At 57.3% G+C, this 15,322-nt stretch overlaps 1 protein-coding gene across 2 annotated transcripts in view; it reads right to left on the bottom strand.

The window, feature by feature from the left end:
* Positions 1-12,127: 12,127 nt before the first annotated feature.
* The window catches only part of CYTH4 (cytohesin 4), a 31,148-nt gene continuing 27,953 nt past the window's right edge, over positions 12,128-15,322 (bottom strand). Inside the window, exons 13-14 of one of the 2 annotated variants that reach the window (XR_003611199.2) lie at positions 14,031-14,161; positions 12,128-13,631 (exon numbers count right to left, since the gene is read on the bottom strand). Coding sequence is in view for 1 of the 2 variants with exons in the window: in XM_028115573.2 (XP_027971374.1) it covers positions 14,089-14,161 (73 nt within the window). In the remaining variant the exon portion in view is untranslated. Of the gene's footprint in view, positions 14,162-15,322 lie in introns of both variants that reach the window. The other variant, XM_028115573.2, reaches the window with a different exon arrangement.

The raw sequence follows: 15,322 nt of genomic DNA, 5'->3' as shown, positions 1-15,322 counted from the left end.
GCTACGATGCAATGGGAGGGGGAGGGGACGTGAGCTGGCAGTTAGGAAGCACCAACTGTATGAAAACGAAGCTCCTGGGACTCAAACCTGGCCCAGTAGAGTCCCAAGCTCATCAGCTTAACCACCAGGCTATGACGCTTCCCCATGATGTTTGTGAGGACTCAGCCCGTTGATGGGGACATGCACCCCAGCATGCACCCTGGACCACCAGAATGGAACCGGTGGCGTTGAGCCCTGAGGGCGAGGGAGGGACTAGTCACTGCTGGGGAAGGTCAGGGCCGGAGTGTACAAGGGCTGAGGGCTGCGAGAGTCCGTGAATACGGACATGAGGGATGAGTTGGGGCTGAGAGGACCCCGTTCGGCATGGGGAAATAAAAGCATCCCTGGTGGGGGCACCAGCCTTCACAAAAGGAAGGTGTGGGATGAGCAGGGCATGTGGCAGGGGTCCGATTCTCATTCCGTGGCAGTGGGCTGTCTGGTTTGTTAGCCCCCAAACCCTGGCCCCCATCTTACTCCTTCCCACTCCCCTCCCTCCTGCGCTCTCTCTGGGTGGGCAGATAGGCTGGTTGAACCCTGACTGCCCCCTTTGCTGGGGTCTGGATGCTTCCTTGGTGCCCCCTGCCATGCCCTATCTCCATCCTAAACCCAGGCCCCCCCCCCCTCCCGCCCCCCGCTCTAGTCCGAAGATTCCTGCCCCAGCCTGGCTCCTCCCCAGTGCCGGCCTCCACCCTGCACTGCCCTGGCCCCTCTCCTATCATCATCTTCTGCCTCATCTTCACCGAGGACTCTCAGCCCAGCCACTGTTCCTCTCCTATCTCCGCCTGCATTCTGCCTGCCCCTCTCCCCTTCCAGCCCTGCCTTCATCCCGAGCCTTGTCCCGGCCTCGGCTTTGCAGATGGGCTCGCTTAGGTACAGGCCTCATTGGCATTCTGGCCACAGCAGCATCCGTCACTGGCTGCAGGCGCTGTCGGGGTGAGGGAGAGAACGGCCCGCTGTGGCAGGTGTTATTCTCCATTTCACTTCAAGAGGTGAACCAATGTCTCTGTGGTAGACATGGACAGGCTTCACCCTGGACCCAAGTCCTCCTCATCAGAGCCCCCGCTCACAGTCTTTGGCTGTGGGGTTGGGGAATGTGAGAGTAGTTGGCCCCTGACTTCAGGCGACCCTGGTCCCCGAAGCCCCATGAGATCTCCAAGGACTGTCAGGGCTCCCATAGGCACAAAAAGGGGTGAGTGAGGCGAGGGAGGAAAGGGGGGAAGGAGTTGCAAGAGCAGATGCTTGGAGACTGGGACACTTTAGGGAGGACAGGCCTGGGGGATGCAGTTGGGGACAAGGCCGGGCAGTGGGTCAGAGGCACTTTATATAGGGCTTGGGGACTTGGAGACCCGGCGGGGTGGCTGGCCCTGGGGAGCCACTGGTTGTGGAGCAAGAGACAACTTGCTCAATATCATCTGTATTGATTCCTCTCTTCCTTCGTTGGTTCATTTATTTTTTTATTTTTATTCTTTAAAGATTTTATTTATTTATTTATTTGCGAGAGAGAGAGAGAGAGAGAGAGAGAAACAGCATGAGAAGGGAGAGGGTCAGAGGGAGAAGGGGGCTCCCTGCTGAGCTGGGAGCCCGATGCGGGGCTCGATCCCAGGACCCTGGGATCATGACCTGAGCCGAAGGCAGACGCTTAACGACTGAGCCACCCGGGCGCCCCTTCATTGGTTCATTTATAAAACAGGTACTAGGGTGCCTTCTCTGGCCATGCCTTTGCTGGGACTGGTGATACAGAAATACCAGTCACACTCTTGGTCCTCAAGAGGCTCCAAGGCTCACCAGGAGAATGCATATTCATGCCTTCATATCCATGTATATTCATAATGGCCCCGAAGCCCCACTGGTGTGAGGAGAGCTTTGGTATACTGGGGGCAGTGGAGGTGGGTGAGAGATCTGGAAAAGTTCCATAGAGTCAGGGTCTGAACTGAGTCTTGGGGGGGCCGGTAGAGGATGCCAGGCCCACTGGACTGGAGATAAAAAAGAAGATTCTAGGCAGACGGGAATAGCATGAGCCACCGCCTGCAGGCTTGATCCAACCTCTTGGATTCAGGCGATGGCTAGCTAGTTTGGGTGTTCAGTAAGACTGCACTGGGGAGCATGGCCTGAATGGAGAGGGCAGTGAGGAGCTGGGAGCAGGGGTGTCGGGAGGCGTGACAGAGGCAGGTCACACGACACAGGCAGGTCACCCCATTTAGGGTAGAAGACAAAATACAGAGAACTCCAGGGGGACAGAGAGACCTGGCAGGCGATGATGAAGGTCAGAACAGAGGGGATGCATGAAAGGAAAAGACAGCCAAGTATGCACCCATCCATCCATCTAGAAAATGTTTGCTGAGCACCTATTGCATGTCAGGGACTGTGCTGGGCACCGGAGGTGGAACCAGTGGGGCTTGCTCACTGGTCGGGTAGGTGGCTGGGGCGTCAGCTGGTGAGCGCGGAATGAAGACAAAGGACAGTAGAATTAGAAGGTGGGCGATGGACACTTTGAGCTCAAGGAGCATTCCTCCAGACACTGTGATTGGGGACGGGGGAGGTGGCGAGGAGCAGGGCTGGAAGAAAATAAATGTATTTCCGATGGGGGAGTAGAAAGGACTAATTGCGTGTATGGTGCTTTGCTGGTCTTTTCATTTAATAGTGTTCCCATTTGTCCGGATGAGGAAACTGAGCCCCAGAGACTTCATCACTTGTCCCCTTAGTGTAGGGGTGGGCAAACATTTTCTGGAAAGTGCTAGGTAGGAAGTATTTCCAGCTTTGGGGACCATACCTCTCTGTCAACCAGACTCAAGTCTGCCATTGTGGTGGAAAAGGCAGCCGTATTCAGTAGCAAAAGTGAATGAGTACGGACGGCTGTGTTCTAATAAAACTGCATGAGTGTTGGGATTTGAATTTCTTATAATTTTCACGTGTCAGGAAATCGTCTTCTTCTTTTGCTGTATTTTTTTTAATATTCAAAAATGTAAAAACCATGCTTAGTTCCAGGTTGTACCAAAACAGCTGTTGGCCTGTGGGCTTAGTTTGGCCACCCCTGGTTGGGAGGTGGTAGAGCTGGGTTTCCAACTTGGATCTGCAAGTCCGTGGACCTCCTGCTCCAAGTGCTGTGCCCACCTCCGCCTCCTTCCCATGGGCTCTGCTCAGTCTGTCCCGTGGTCCAGTCATCCGGGATGCCCATGGGCACTCTGCTCCCAGGCAGCTAGTCTTGGGGGGGAGGCAGGGTGAGTAGGTCATGAGTTCTGGGAGGGGGTCCCTGCCCCACCAGCTGGGAAGACCCGAAACCTCTCCGGGCCTCAGTTTCCGCATCTGTAAAGTGGGGCTTAGCAGAGAACCCACTGTTAGGCTCACTGTGAGGCCACCGTGAGAGTAGGCCTGGAAACGTGCCTCTTCCCTTGGTGGCCTCAGTTTCCCTCCTCCGCCCCTGGTCTCCAAGCCTGGTCTCCTCTGCTCGCACCTCTGCCTCTGCCTCCCCCATCGGCAGCCCCGTCCTTCACGCCGAGAACAACACCCCAGGTGTCTCCCAGCTGCCTCCAGCGCCAAAGGGTTCTCGAAAACTTTTAAAAATGAGGCTCCCTCGGGGCGGCAGGGCGGTCAGGAGGGGGCGCCCCCGGGGGAGCTTCCCTGGCGGCTGGTGGCAGTGGCTGCTCCTGGCCTTTCAAAGGAAGATCTGTGGCGGATTATTATGGAAATCAGGCCCGAGCAGCGTGCCCGTTGGCGCGGGAGCCGGGAGCCCGGGGTGAGCGCCTGCTGGTGGCTGGGGGAGGTGGGCTGGGGTGTCCCCAGTCCTCACCACAGCCCTGCCCCAAGTGTAAGCGTGCCCTATCCTCGCCCTGGGCGGGGGTGGGGGGTGGTGCGAGGGAGCCTGGGTGGCGCTGTTCCCTCGCAGGGCTGATGGGCAGAGTCGCAGCTGGAGGGTCTGGGCTTTGAGGCGCTGGGGACTGGGGCCTGCGGTGCTGGTTATTTTCAGTCCAAAGGGAGGAAAAGGCTGTGGGGCCACCGCCCTCCCTGTGGGAGTAGAATGGGGCATAACAAGTCCCTCTTATTCAGGGTGCACTTCGCACCCAGCACCCCACTCTGCTCAGCGCACTGTGGCTGTTAACCTATTTAAAATTTTTCCATCGATGTGGCCGTTATCACTCCCATTTTATAGACGAGAAGATAGAGACCCGAAGAGGCAAAACTCATAGGGCAAAGACCTGAGAAATCTGAACCTGAGGCTGCTACCACCTGTGGTCAGTTCTCACACCCTTGGTCCTCCTGTCTCCAGCTGGAGGATGGGCCACTTGAACTTCCAGGGGCGCCTTCCCGCCCTGAACTCCCCACGCCTCTTCAGAGGGGGACTCTGCAGATGGGGAGACAGACGCTCTGCCTATGTGTGGGGCAGAGCTGAGGGTGAGGGGTCAGTAGTGCTGAGATCCCCAGTTCCTGCCTATGCCCTGTGCCCTGTGCCATGACCAGAGGGTTTGAGGTGAGCCGGGAGGACACGCTCCTCTCCCCCTGCCAACTGTAGGTGCACAAAATCCCATCATTCCCCCAAATCCAATTCCTTTATATGTTTCACATTCTGGAGAAGGGAGACCATCTCGGCTTAAAAGTGTTGGGGAAATAAAACTAGGAAAGTCAGATGGATTTGGCCACTCCGTAAGCCAGAAAAATGACCCTAGTTAGAAAGGCAGGCAACAGCCTTGGAAAAATCATTGTAGCAAACAAGAGTTGCTAACGAGGCCAAGAAACCCACAGGTACACGGGCAAAGGGCAGGAGCCGACAATTCACACCAGCAAGGAAACACAGGGGCTTAACCATCCCATGGAAAGAAATCCATTCCCACTCAGAGACATGAAAGGCATGCAAACTTTAATAAGTGTAATTCCATTCAAATTAACCAATATTTTAAAACATGAAGTTATTTATTTATTTATTTTTTAAAAGATTTTATTTATTTGACAGACACAGCGAGAGAGGGAACACAAGCAGGGGGAGTGGGAGAGGGAGAAGCAGGCTTCTGCGGAGCAGGGAGCCCGATGCGGGGCTCGATCTCAGGACCCTGGGATCATGACCTGAGCCGAAGGCAGACGCTTAACCATCTGAGCCACCCAGGCGCCCAACGTGAAGTTATTTAATACACCGCTGAATCAAACTCTCTTTAACTGAACTCTAGTGTCACGCCTTCCAGAGCTCTGCAGATGTTAGCTGCTCTCAGTCCTTACAATGGCCCCAATTCACAGAGGAGGAAACTGAGGGTAAGAGCGGTTAATTATGTAATTTGCCCCTGGTTACACAGCTGCAGAGTAACTGAGCAGAATCCCCTGTCACACTGCCAAGCAGGGGCGTTTAGCCCTAGGCCAGTGGTTCTCAAAGGGCGGTCCCAGGTCCGAGGCATCAGTATTACCTGGGGACTTTGTACAAATGCTGGTGTCCAGGCCTCACCTCAGAGTTACTGGATCAGACTCTGGGGGTGGGGCCCAGCTCTCTGCATTTTAACAAGTCCTCCAGGTGATTCTGATGCTAAGATTCAAGAATTAGTGCTCTAGGCTCCGGGCTCCAGGTGAGCATTCAGCAGTGGATTCTTGCTCCTGTTACAAAAGATAAGTTAGACTGGCCCAACCCTTTTGAAATACGAATGGATAGCAGGTGTTCTGAGCCAGTAAATGGCCAGTAATTGCACTCCTGAGAAGCCCTATGGACAAGGTTTTAATCCTGATGCTATTTTATTTATTTTTTAAAAAGATTTTATTTATTTATTTGAGAGAGAGAGAGCACATGAGGGGGGGGAGGGTCAGAGGGAGAAGCAGACTCCCCGCTGAGCAGGGAGCCCGATGCGGGATTCGATCCCGGGACTCCAGGATCGTGACCCGAGCCGAAGGCAGTCGCTTAACCAACTGAGCCACCCAGGCGATTTTAGACAATGTATTTATATATGTGCAAAACTGGAAACAATGTAAGTCTCCAACAATAGGGGATTAGGGGAGAAAAACTTGGACTCATCTACTAGATGGTCTTTGGTCATTGAGAAGTGAGTTTGTGAAGAATGGACAACATGGCACAGTGAGGGTAAACGACGTGTTCTGGTTTGCCCAGGATGTTCTCAGTTTTAGCTCTGACAGTCCTGTATTCTAGGAAACCCACTGGCCCCGAGAAATGAGGACAGTTGGCCATCCTAGTTGTAACTGGGACTAGTTCTGCAGTCCAAGTATTTCTGTTCTCTCTTCTCAAAGGGCAGGTGGCAGGATGGTCTTTCTCTTTCCTCTTGAAGTTAGGTGGCTAAGTGACTTGTTTTGGCCCATGAAATGTGAGCCAAAGTGATGCGTCATATCCAGACAATGCTCCTGACAGCCTGTGTGGGGATGACACCTCCTCAGCCCGGGGTTCCTGAGTGACTGATAAGCAGAGGTCCCTGGCCACCAACCCCGCGCCCCCGCACTGGGCAGACAGTGTGAGCCAGGCATAAACTCTTGTGTGTGAAGCCACTGATATTTTCGGGTTATTTGTTACCACGGCATAACCTAGCCTGTCCTGACTGCTACACGTGGGGGAATATGAATTCCACGGTGTTAGGAAGACACATGTTACAGACTTGTATATGCCACAGCATTGCACAGATGTAACACATAAAGCTTACAGGTGTGCTGGGAATAATCAGAAGTTTTTATATTAATCAGCTAGAGGAATTCTTGAGCTTTTTTCTTCCTGATCATTGCATGATCCAACTTTTCTATAATGAGCATGTTTTATTATTTTTTTAATAGGGGACATTTTATTCAAAAAATACTTTCTTTGGGTCAGAGCAAGGTCCTCTCTGGGCTCTTATTCATTAAATGAAAATCTGGAGGAGGAAGAGAGGGGAATTAAGCTTTCGCTTCAAAGGATCAAAGGGACTGTTAAGGTCAAGGAGTTAATCCTCTCTGGCATCTGCAAACTCCCTGCTGGCTCCCAGGTCCTCTTGGCCTCAACCGCCCAGTGGAAACAAGTTGAGCAGATGCTACTTCCTGGCCCTGTGACTCTGGGCAAGTCACAACCTCACTGAGGCTCCACGTCCTCATCTGTTAGTTGGGAATAACCCTGTCAACCTCTCGGGCTACTAAGAGAAGCAAACGAGAGAAAGCATGCTCAATACATGTTGGTACCTTCTGCCTGCCTCTGTCTTCCTCGTGGAGCTTCCGTGGTGGGGCGCCCCCTGGACATGTCCCTTAAGCTCTGTGAGCCTCAGTTTCCTCATGAGAAAGGAGAAGGATGATGTTACAGGCCTCCCTGGCATCCCTGGATGAGGCTGGAAGTCCCTGTGCAGAAGCTGAGAGATGGGGAGAAGGAGAGGGCTTGGGGAGTTTGGAGTCCAGCGGCAGAACTAAAGCTTATACCCTCCCTTGAGACTTCCAGCCGCCAACCACAAGACCTGTACACCAAAAGCCAAAACTGTGAGCACTTAAGATCAGGACAAAAGCAGGCGCTGGGTCTCCTTTGGAGGTTTGGAGCTAGCACACCTGTTTTCTGACATCTCCGGAGTCTTGAAGGGGCTGGGGTGGTTAGGTAGGACTTCCTGTAGGAGGAGGGCTTCAGCTGGTCTTGGAAGGATGGTATGGGCAGCCCCAGGCACCTGTGGGGGTACCCTTGCTCTTGGCCTTGTAAGGAACCCCTATCAAGAATATAAGAGTGGCAGCTAACATCTGTGGAGGGCATATTGTGGATTTGGCTCCCTGTCCTTGTGATTAGCCCACACACTAGCACTGGGGCAGGACTTGGGGAAACTCATGAAGGGGAAGAGTTCCAGGGCATTGGGTGGTGGTAGAGGCCCGGGGCCCAATGTGTTCTGGATAGAACCTCAGCCCTTTGCTTCTCTAGGATTTAGCAGCCATAGGTCACATCCCTTCTGGCCCACAGGGCCACCTGGATGTCCCCAGGTGGACTCCTGTGGATGTGACCAGTCTTTTGGGTGAGCACATGTCTCGGGGTACCTGGGGCAGCCTGGTTTACTCCTCCTGTGCCGGCATCCCCTCTAACCCAGCATTCTAGTATTCTCTGATGGGTCCCACTTTGGATGCTGATTTTGTGGCCGCTCTAAATCTACATGGTCTCAAACCGGGCAGCCTTGGTTCCATGCTGGCGCAGGCCCTCCTGTCTGGGCCATGTGGCCCTGGGAAGTGGGGATCTGTAAGGTGGGGACGACGGTGCTCATGCGGAGAGCGCTGGGAGGTGGGCAGTCAGTGTGTTGGCAGAGGTCCCAGCGCTGTAGCTAGTGTTCCGTGAGCGGTGGCCCCGGCCATGAGCTACCGATGCTCGGCATGGTGGGGTGGCTGGGTGTCTGGGCCAAATCTGGAGCATCGGGTCTTTGTGGGCTGCTTTTGAGCGCCAACTAAGAACTCATAGGAGGATATAAAGGGAGACCTCTGTAAATACTGCCCTCGAGGGCAAAGGTGATGGAGGCCTTAGCTCCTGCTTTGCGCGGTGGGTGCAGGAGATGCCTGTCAAGCCTCTTGGCTCTCCCCGCCCCCCCATACCCATGTTGCTCCTATCCAACTTCTGCCTGTCCCTTACCCCTTTCCTCCAGCTCCCATGCTGCCCTGCGCCTCCTTAATCCATCCCCACAAGCGGCCTCTGGCCACTCTCGAAGTGAGCTCCTCCCTGGCTCCCGGGCTCCAGGGTCTGTGGGTCCCCTCTATGCCCACTGGGCACTTCGCTGCTCTCCAAGGGGCCACGCCACTGTGCTGGGGCTCTGCGCATTTCCCTGGGCAGTCCCTGCCATCAGGACCGTCCCCTCCCCACTGTCTGGCAGGTGTCCCACCCTATCCCTACCGGCCCTTCTCTCCTGTCCCTCACTGCAGGCCCCAGTGCTTTGCCCCTCAAGGAGGTCATTTGTTCCTCTTTTCTCTTCCCCGCCTCTGGCCTCAGCCTCTGACGCATCCATGTTTCTCCCGGAGTCCAGTGCTGGCCTGGAACCAGGTATCAGAAGAGCATGTTCTCCCCCAAGGAGGCCCGGTGGAATCTGGCTTTTCTCCTGGAGGGAAGTTGGATTTTAGGAAGAGGAGGCTGTGCTCACAGCTGCCTAGAAGAAGCCAAATGGGGTGGCGGGGGGGTGAGGGGTTGGGGGTGGGAAGGGCTGTTGGTGGGGATTGGTCCTCTCTGGTGACTGTGGGTCCAGAGAGGGTCTGCCACTTGTCTGAGATCATGCAGAAATTTGGGGCAAGGCCAGGACTTTGACCTAGATGTGTCTTACTTCTTCAGCCATTCTGGGGAGGTCTGGCAGGGTGGGGGGCGTGCAGGCTGGAGGAATGGCTGGGTCTCTGCTGCCTCCGAGCATTGGGGGAGGTGGGCCTTTCATCGAGGGGAAGGAGGGGTTCGAAGCTTGCAGCTAGGGTGGGAGGAGACCTGTCTTTGATTCTTTGGTGCTCATACTTTTTGGACCCCTGGGGAATGCCTGAGTCATCGCTGAGCCAGCAAACATATTTAGCTTCTTTCATTGTCCCTAATAAATCAATTTCTCCAGGTCTCTCACACCTGCTGCTCGACTCCTGGCTGCCCGCACCCCATCATCTCCTGCCTGCTGGCATCTGGGCCAGTGCTCCCACTCCCCAGGCACGGGGCAGACGCCCCCCCCTTGCCTCCCGGAGCCCCCTTGCTCTTTCCTCCTCCATCCCAGGGCATCCTGTGCCAAGCCTGTCCTCCCTTGTTCTGGGATGGCCTCTGTTCAGCAGCCACGTTCCTGGATCCCCAGTCAGAGCATCATGACAAGGGGCACCGTGGTCTCAGAGACCGGAGGCATTATTGTGCCTGCAGCTCAGCCCCTGCCAGGGCCCAGCCTCCCTCAAACTCTTGGCCTGCTGAGACTTGTGTTTGGGGCCCAAGGGAATCCCAGAAGTACCTGGCCTTGTCATGCTTCCTTGTCCTAGCTCCTCCTGGCCCCATTGGCTGGAAGAGCCTCCACTTAATCTTTCACGGGCACCTCTTCCAAGAAGGCTTCCCAGATCTTCAACTCTCCTGACCCCACGACTCTTTCCTCCTCCTATGACCCCAGCCTGTTTTGTACCATGAAAACATGTGCATGGTTTCCTTTGTAATGAGAATGATAGCACTTAACATAACTCTGAGTAGGTACCCAACACCGTTCTATTTTGAACATACTGAATTATTCCCATTTTATAGATGGGAAATCTGAAGCTCAGATCGCTTAGGAAACGTGCTTAAGACACAAGGTAGAGTTAAGCCTTGAACCCAGGCCCTCCGGGTGGCTCTCACTACTGCCCCCCTGTGGCTCTTCACAGTGAGTGGCTCTCATGGCACCTTTTTTATCCACTCCGCCGTTCCTCCCTGCCCCCCACCCCGCCCCAATGGACCCTCCAAACAGTCTCAATTCACCCCAGGGCAGGGGCTGTGTTGGGGCCATGTCTGGGACCCCCTTGCACAGGGAAGTCCGCATTAAAGGTCGTGTCGGGGAAGTCACCTGGCTCAATCCTTCAAGGAGGAAGATCGCATCTAGAGGGGGTAGGCCGCTAGTGCAGGGTCCCAGGGCCAGAAAGTGAGAGAGCCAGGGTGTCTGGCTCCTGGGCTGAGCAGGGGGCCCTGTGCTTGGAAGGAGGGGAGAGCGCAGGCCCGTGCTCATCGGTGCCTGTGAAGGCTGCTTGAGCCTGCAGATCAGCTGCTTCCCCTTCTGGGATGCCCAGACCCAAGCTCTACTCTAGGCAGCTTCGCCTCCCGCAAAGGGCAGCTCTCAGGCCTCCCGGCTGCCTGCACGGTGGCAACTCTCATTCATGTGTGGTGGGAGCCCCCTGCTGCCCACAACGAGGAGTGGCGGGCCGGCGGGGAGGTGGGCAGAGGGCCACCCTGGGGAGCGGCGAGGGGCCTGGGCCAGCAAGTCCGAGCCCACTGGTCCTTCCCGACTGTAGTGTGGCCCTGGCTGTCCGCCTCTTTGGCCAATCCCCCGACCCGCAGCCGCACCAACTTTCTCCTAGTTCCCTGTGTCTCTACACACCTGCACCCGCTGAGGCTGAGGCCCAGAGGGCCTTTTCAGTGGGTTTCATCCTAAGCAAGAATTATTGAGCACTGAGTAGGGACAGGCTGGCCTGGGAGGAGTTCGCAGTTGGTGTGTGCGTGCGTGTGTGTGTGTGTGCGTGTGTGTGTGTCGGGGGTGGGTGCAGCAGACACGAGGTAAGCTCACTGCAAGATCAGGTGTGTGTCTTTCCCCCGACCTGGCTGCCAACAAACACTCATGCACAGCTCCTTTGAGAAGCCTCTCTGCCCAGCCCAGCCCTCCACTGGCCCCCGTGCCCCCGGGCCATAACAGCGCGGGTTGGTCTAGGCTGTCCCTGCCCCTTCGCACCTGTTTTCCCCAGCAGCCCCCAGCTCCCTTTGAGGGCCACGGCTTTATCTCCATCATCTTTGGATGCCTGGTTCCGTGCATGGAGCCTGGTACGCTGTAGGCGCTGGGGCCGGAGCAAAGAACGTATGGAGAGACTGATCGATCAGTTTGGCACCTTCAGTCCTCAAGGAGCAGCTCAATGGTGGAATCTCAGGCAGGGGCCCGGGGGAGGGCGTGGAGGCCACTTCATCGCCCTACATCCAGAGGGTGCTGCCTAGAACCCTGGAATTCAGGATTGCCAGATTGTAAACCCCATGTGGGCTTGTCCCCCCAGTGCCTGGACCACTGTAGCTACTTAAACATTGTGGAAAGTACCAACAAGTGAAGGTTACTGAATTCCAGCTTGGGAACCCTCCTCCCCCTCCCCAGTGACTGCTGGGGTCAGCCTGTACTTGCGTCCTTCCGGAGCCAGGCTGGACACCTGCCTTCCGAGGCAGCCGCTCACTCTCTCTTCGGCCAGCACTGCCTGTTGGGAAATTCTTTTGCCTTTCCCTGGCCTTGACAGGGCCACTTCTCCCCTGCCCCTGCTCTGAGGGGACCTCCATCGTAAATCCAGCCTCCGGGGACATCTGCCTGGGTGGCAGCCATGTTGCCCTGAGGATGAGGGTCCAGGGCCCTCTGAAGGCCCACTCTTCTCTGTCTGGTCCTCCTGCCTTCAGCTGGGAAAGGAACGAGAGGGAAGGGCCTGAAAGGGGGGGGGCGTCAGGGACAGCAGGTGTGGTCACAGAGAGGACAGACCCCACTCCCGAGATGTATCATGAGCTTTATTCTGTCTTCTGAGTGATTTCCAGGACAGCCACTCATGCCTGCAAAACACTGCTTCCACCCTCTCAACGACGGGGGAGGAAGCTGAGGGCCAGAGAGGGAAAGGGGGGCGGGGGGGCGAAGGCCACACAGCCAGCGTGTGCCAGTTGCGGGAGAGGACCTAGGAGCCCATGACCCTCAGCCCGGTGCTCCTTCCGTGACTGCTGTCCCTTCAGGGGCCGAAGGAGGTGGCAGTGGTGGCATCCAGTTCCCAGGCTGACGTGGGGTCTGTGGAAGTCCTCAGATGTCCACCAAGGCCCCCTGCAGATGCCCATCCCAGACGCTCTTGAGTACCGTGTCATTACCAGGCACTCACACACCTCTGGAGACGGGGATCCCACCCCTCACAAGACAGCTACTTTCTCCATGACCCCATGAAAGGTGTGCATGTGTCAGTGGGGTTGCAGGGGAGGAGAGACTGCCCCCCCTCCCCTGGGGAGCCCACCTCGCTCTGGCTCGCCCACTCAGGCTGGTGGTGGGGCAGACGCAACCGCATCTCCTGTTTCCTGCCAGGGAACTGCCCTCCAGGGACTCCCCCAGGGCCCGTGTGGGGCTGAGAAGGGCTTCTGAGAAGGAGCCTGTTCAAGGAATCCTCCTCCAGGCTGGGGCCTCCCTGAAGGCAGAGCTGCTTGCGTGTGTGCTGGGAAGTCAGCTCAACCCTTGATGTGCTACCGCGGGTCTCAGGATGCCCGGACCCTGCTGGGGCAGCCCCTCAGCACCACAGGACCCCTGGTCAGCGGTCAGCAGAGAGGCTAGGACTGAGGCTCTGCCACCAGCTTCTATGTCATTCAGTGGCATGGGCGCCACCTCCAGGCCGCCCTCCTGGTCACCACGGTTCCCAAAGCTCTCTCTCCTCGGCTTCGCAGCTGTGCCACCAGCCCTGCGGGCATACATCTGTCAGGGATGCTCTCTGCCATTTTCTTGAGGAGTGCCACCTGCCCCTCCTCCAAAATGGACATCCTTGCAATTGGAGCCCACTCTGCTCTTGGCTTCCCTGCAGCCTTCGGTCGGAACCCCAGCAGCTCAGGCATCAAGTGCAGACATCTCCAGCCAGAAGCTCCTTAGGTGGATCCAGTACAATCTTGTCCTTCTACCGAAAGGGAGCGGTCCGTGAGGAGGGAGGTGGCAGTTGGGGCACCGCTGGGACCCGCACTGGCGCTGTTACCGTTGCTGGGGGTGAGGGGGCACAGACACCGAAGGCACCAAGACGTTTCTACCCAAACCCCACAGTTTTCCAAGAACCAGAGGAGCGTGACTTGGCAGAGGACACACGGCGATTTGGAGACGGAGTGGGATGGCGTCTGCAGGCGCTGGGCTCCTAGTCCAGTGCTCCTGGCGTCGCCCGGCGGTCCTGTCTGTGGGTCTGAGCTGTGTGTGTGGGTCCCTCAGGCGGGGACGGCCAAGCCCCAGCCGAAGACAGGGGAGGAGCTGGCTGAGAACCCCCTGAGCAGAAGGAGGAGGCATTACCATGGCCAAGGGCGGGAAGCACTCAGGACCCCCACGCTCCTCCACCCTCGAGGGCCGACAGCATTTCAGAGTCCAGATGTTTCACAGAAGAGGAGACTGAGGCCCAAAGGGAGGACAGGGTGCTGGGTTCTGGGGCTGCTTTCCTCGCTCCTTGCTGCAGTGACGTGGGGGCAGGGGGCGGGGGCCTTTCCGGGCAGTGGCTGGGTGCCGAGGGCCAGGGGCCCTAAGTGCCACCTCTGAGCCCGTGAGGCTTCCCACCCACCCTCCTGAGCCCTGCCCCGCCCCCACTCCTGGTAGCTCAAAGTCATGGGGGCAGGGGCAATGTCTATGGGCCAGAAAAGGGTGCCCTGGGGTGGGACGTAAGTCTCCAGGTACCTCAGGTCATGGGGTTCCCGTGACGCCTGGACCCCCCCGGCACCACCTCCCGGGAAGCTCAGTGCTTGTTGGCAATCTTCTTCTTCCGAGCAGAGACCAGGTCATAGAAGGGGACGCGGGTGATGCTGGCTCTGAAATGAGAGCAGGTGAAAAGATCGCAGGGCTGGGCTGGCTGCCAAGGGGCTCCCAGCTCCCAGGGTTTGTAGCAGGGGTGTGGGTCTCCCAGGGAGGGGACGGCCTGCCGGGTTGCAGGAGAAAGGCCAGATGGCCCCACCAAGGACCAGGTTATGGTGAGTCAGCCTTGCCCGGAGTCCCACAGGCTGGGCGGGAGAGGGTGAGGCCGAGAGCGCACAGCCTTGGGAATTCTGCCCCCCTCCCCCAGTTTTCCGGACCCCTCTTCAGCCTCCCGGAAGGAGGTGGCAGGAGCCCAGATGGAGCCAGCAGGCCTGCTTGTCCCCCCCTGGCTGTGTGCGGGGCAGGTCCCTCCCCCGGGGCGGCGGGGGGCTCGGGGCCTCATCTGTAAAATGGAGGTCAGAGTGGGTTTGGCCTGGCCACTTCACAGGCCTGCTGCACCGCTTGAGGGGAAAGAACCCACGAATCCCTGGGATACAGCCCCTCCCGGCCCGGCGACCACCCGGTGTCTTCTTCTGGCTGACAGGACCCACCATCCCCCAGATCTCCCCATTGGCTCCTGCCCCTCACCTGACTCCCTCCACTGCCCATCCTGGCACCTCAAAATCAGCCCCTACGCCATGGCCTTCTTCACCTGGCCACACCCCTTCGCTGTTTACCAGTCTCCCCGGTGCCCCCAGGAGAAACCCCCACACTAGTTGCCATGGTGACTAAGGACTTGGTCTCCCACTGCCCGGTCCCTGCAGAGCCAGGCCCCCCGCACTGCCCGGCACCAGGCCCCCCCAGGACACCAGGCTGCTGTCCAGGGAGGCCCTGCACTGACCTGCCCTCTCGTCTTTGCCGTTACTGGTCCTTCCCCCTAGAGAGCCCTTCCCTTCCTCTCTACCAGGTCTTTCCAGGGCCCCTTTGGATCCTGGTGCCAACGAGAGCGCCATTCAAGAGCACTGACCACGGGCCAGGCACTGGGCAGAGAGCATCTCGCAGGATCGTCCCACCAGCCCATGAAGTTGGGGCCTCGCTCCCGTGTCCTGGGGCCTGGCTACAGAATCTGGGCGGCAAGGATTTGCATGCCAGAGACAGAAGGGAGATTCCGGATTTAGCCCCTTTTGCGGACAAGGAGACAAGGCCCAGGGAAAAGCAGGGGCCTCCGGGAGGGACAG

This window comes from Eumetopias jubatus, unplaced genomic scaffold, assembly GCF_037043125.1.
Source record: "Eumetopias jubatus isolate StellerSeaLion01/CBP00866 unplaced genomic scaffold, mEumJub1_p1.0 scaffold_8, whole genome shotgun sequence".
Taxonomy (NCBI): domain Eukaryota; kingdom Metazoa; phylum Chordata; class Mammalia; order Carnivora; family Otariidae; genus Eumetopias; species Eumetopias jubatus.
This window is presented reverse-complemented; position numbering and strand designations above follow the sequence as displayed.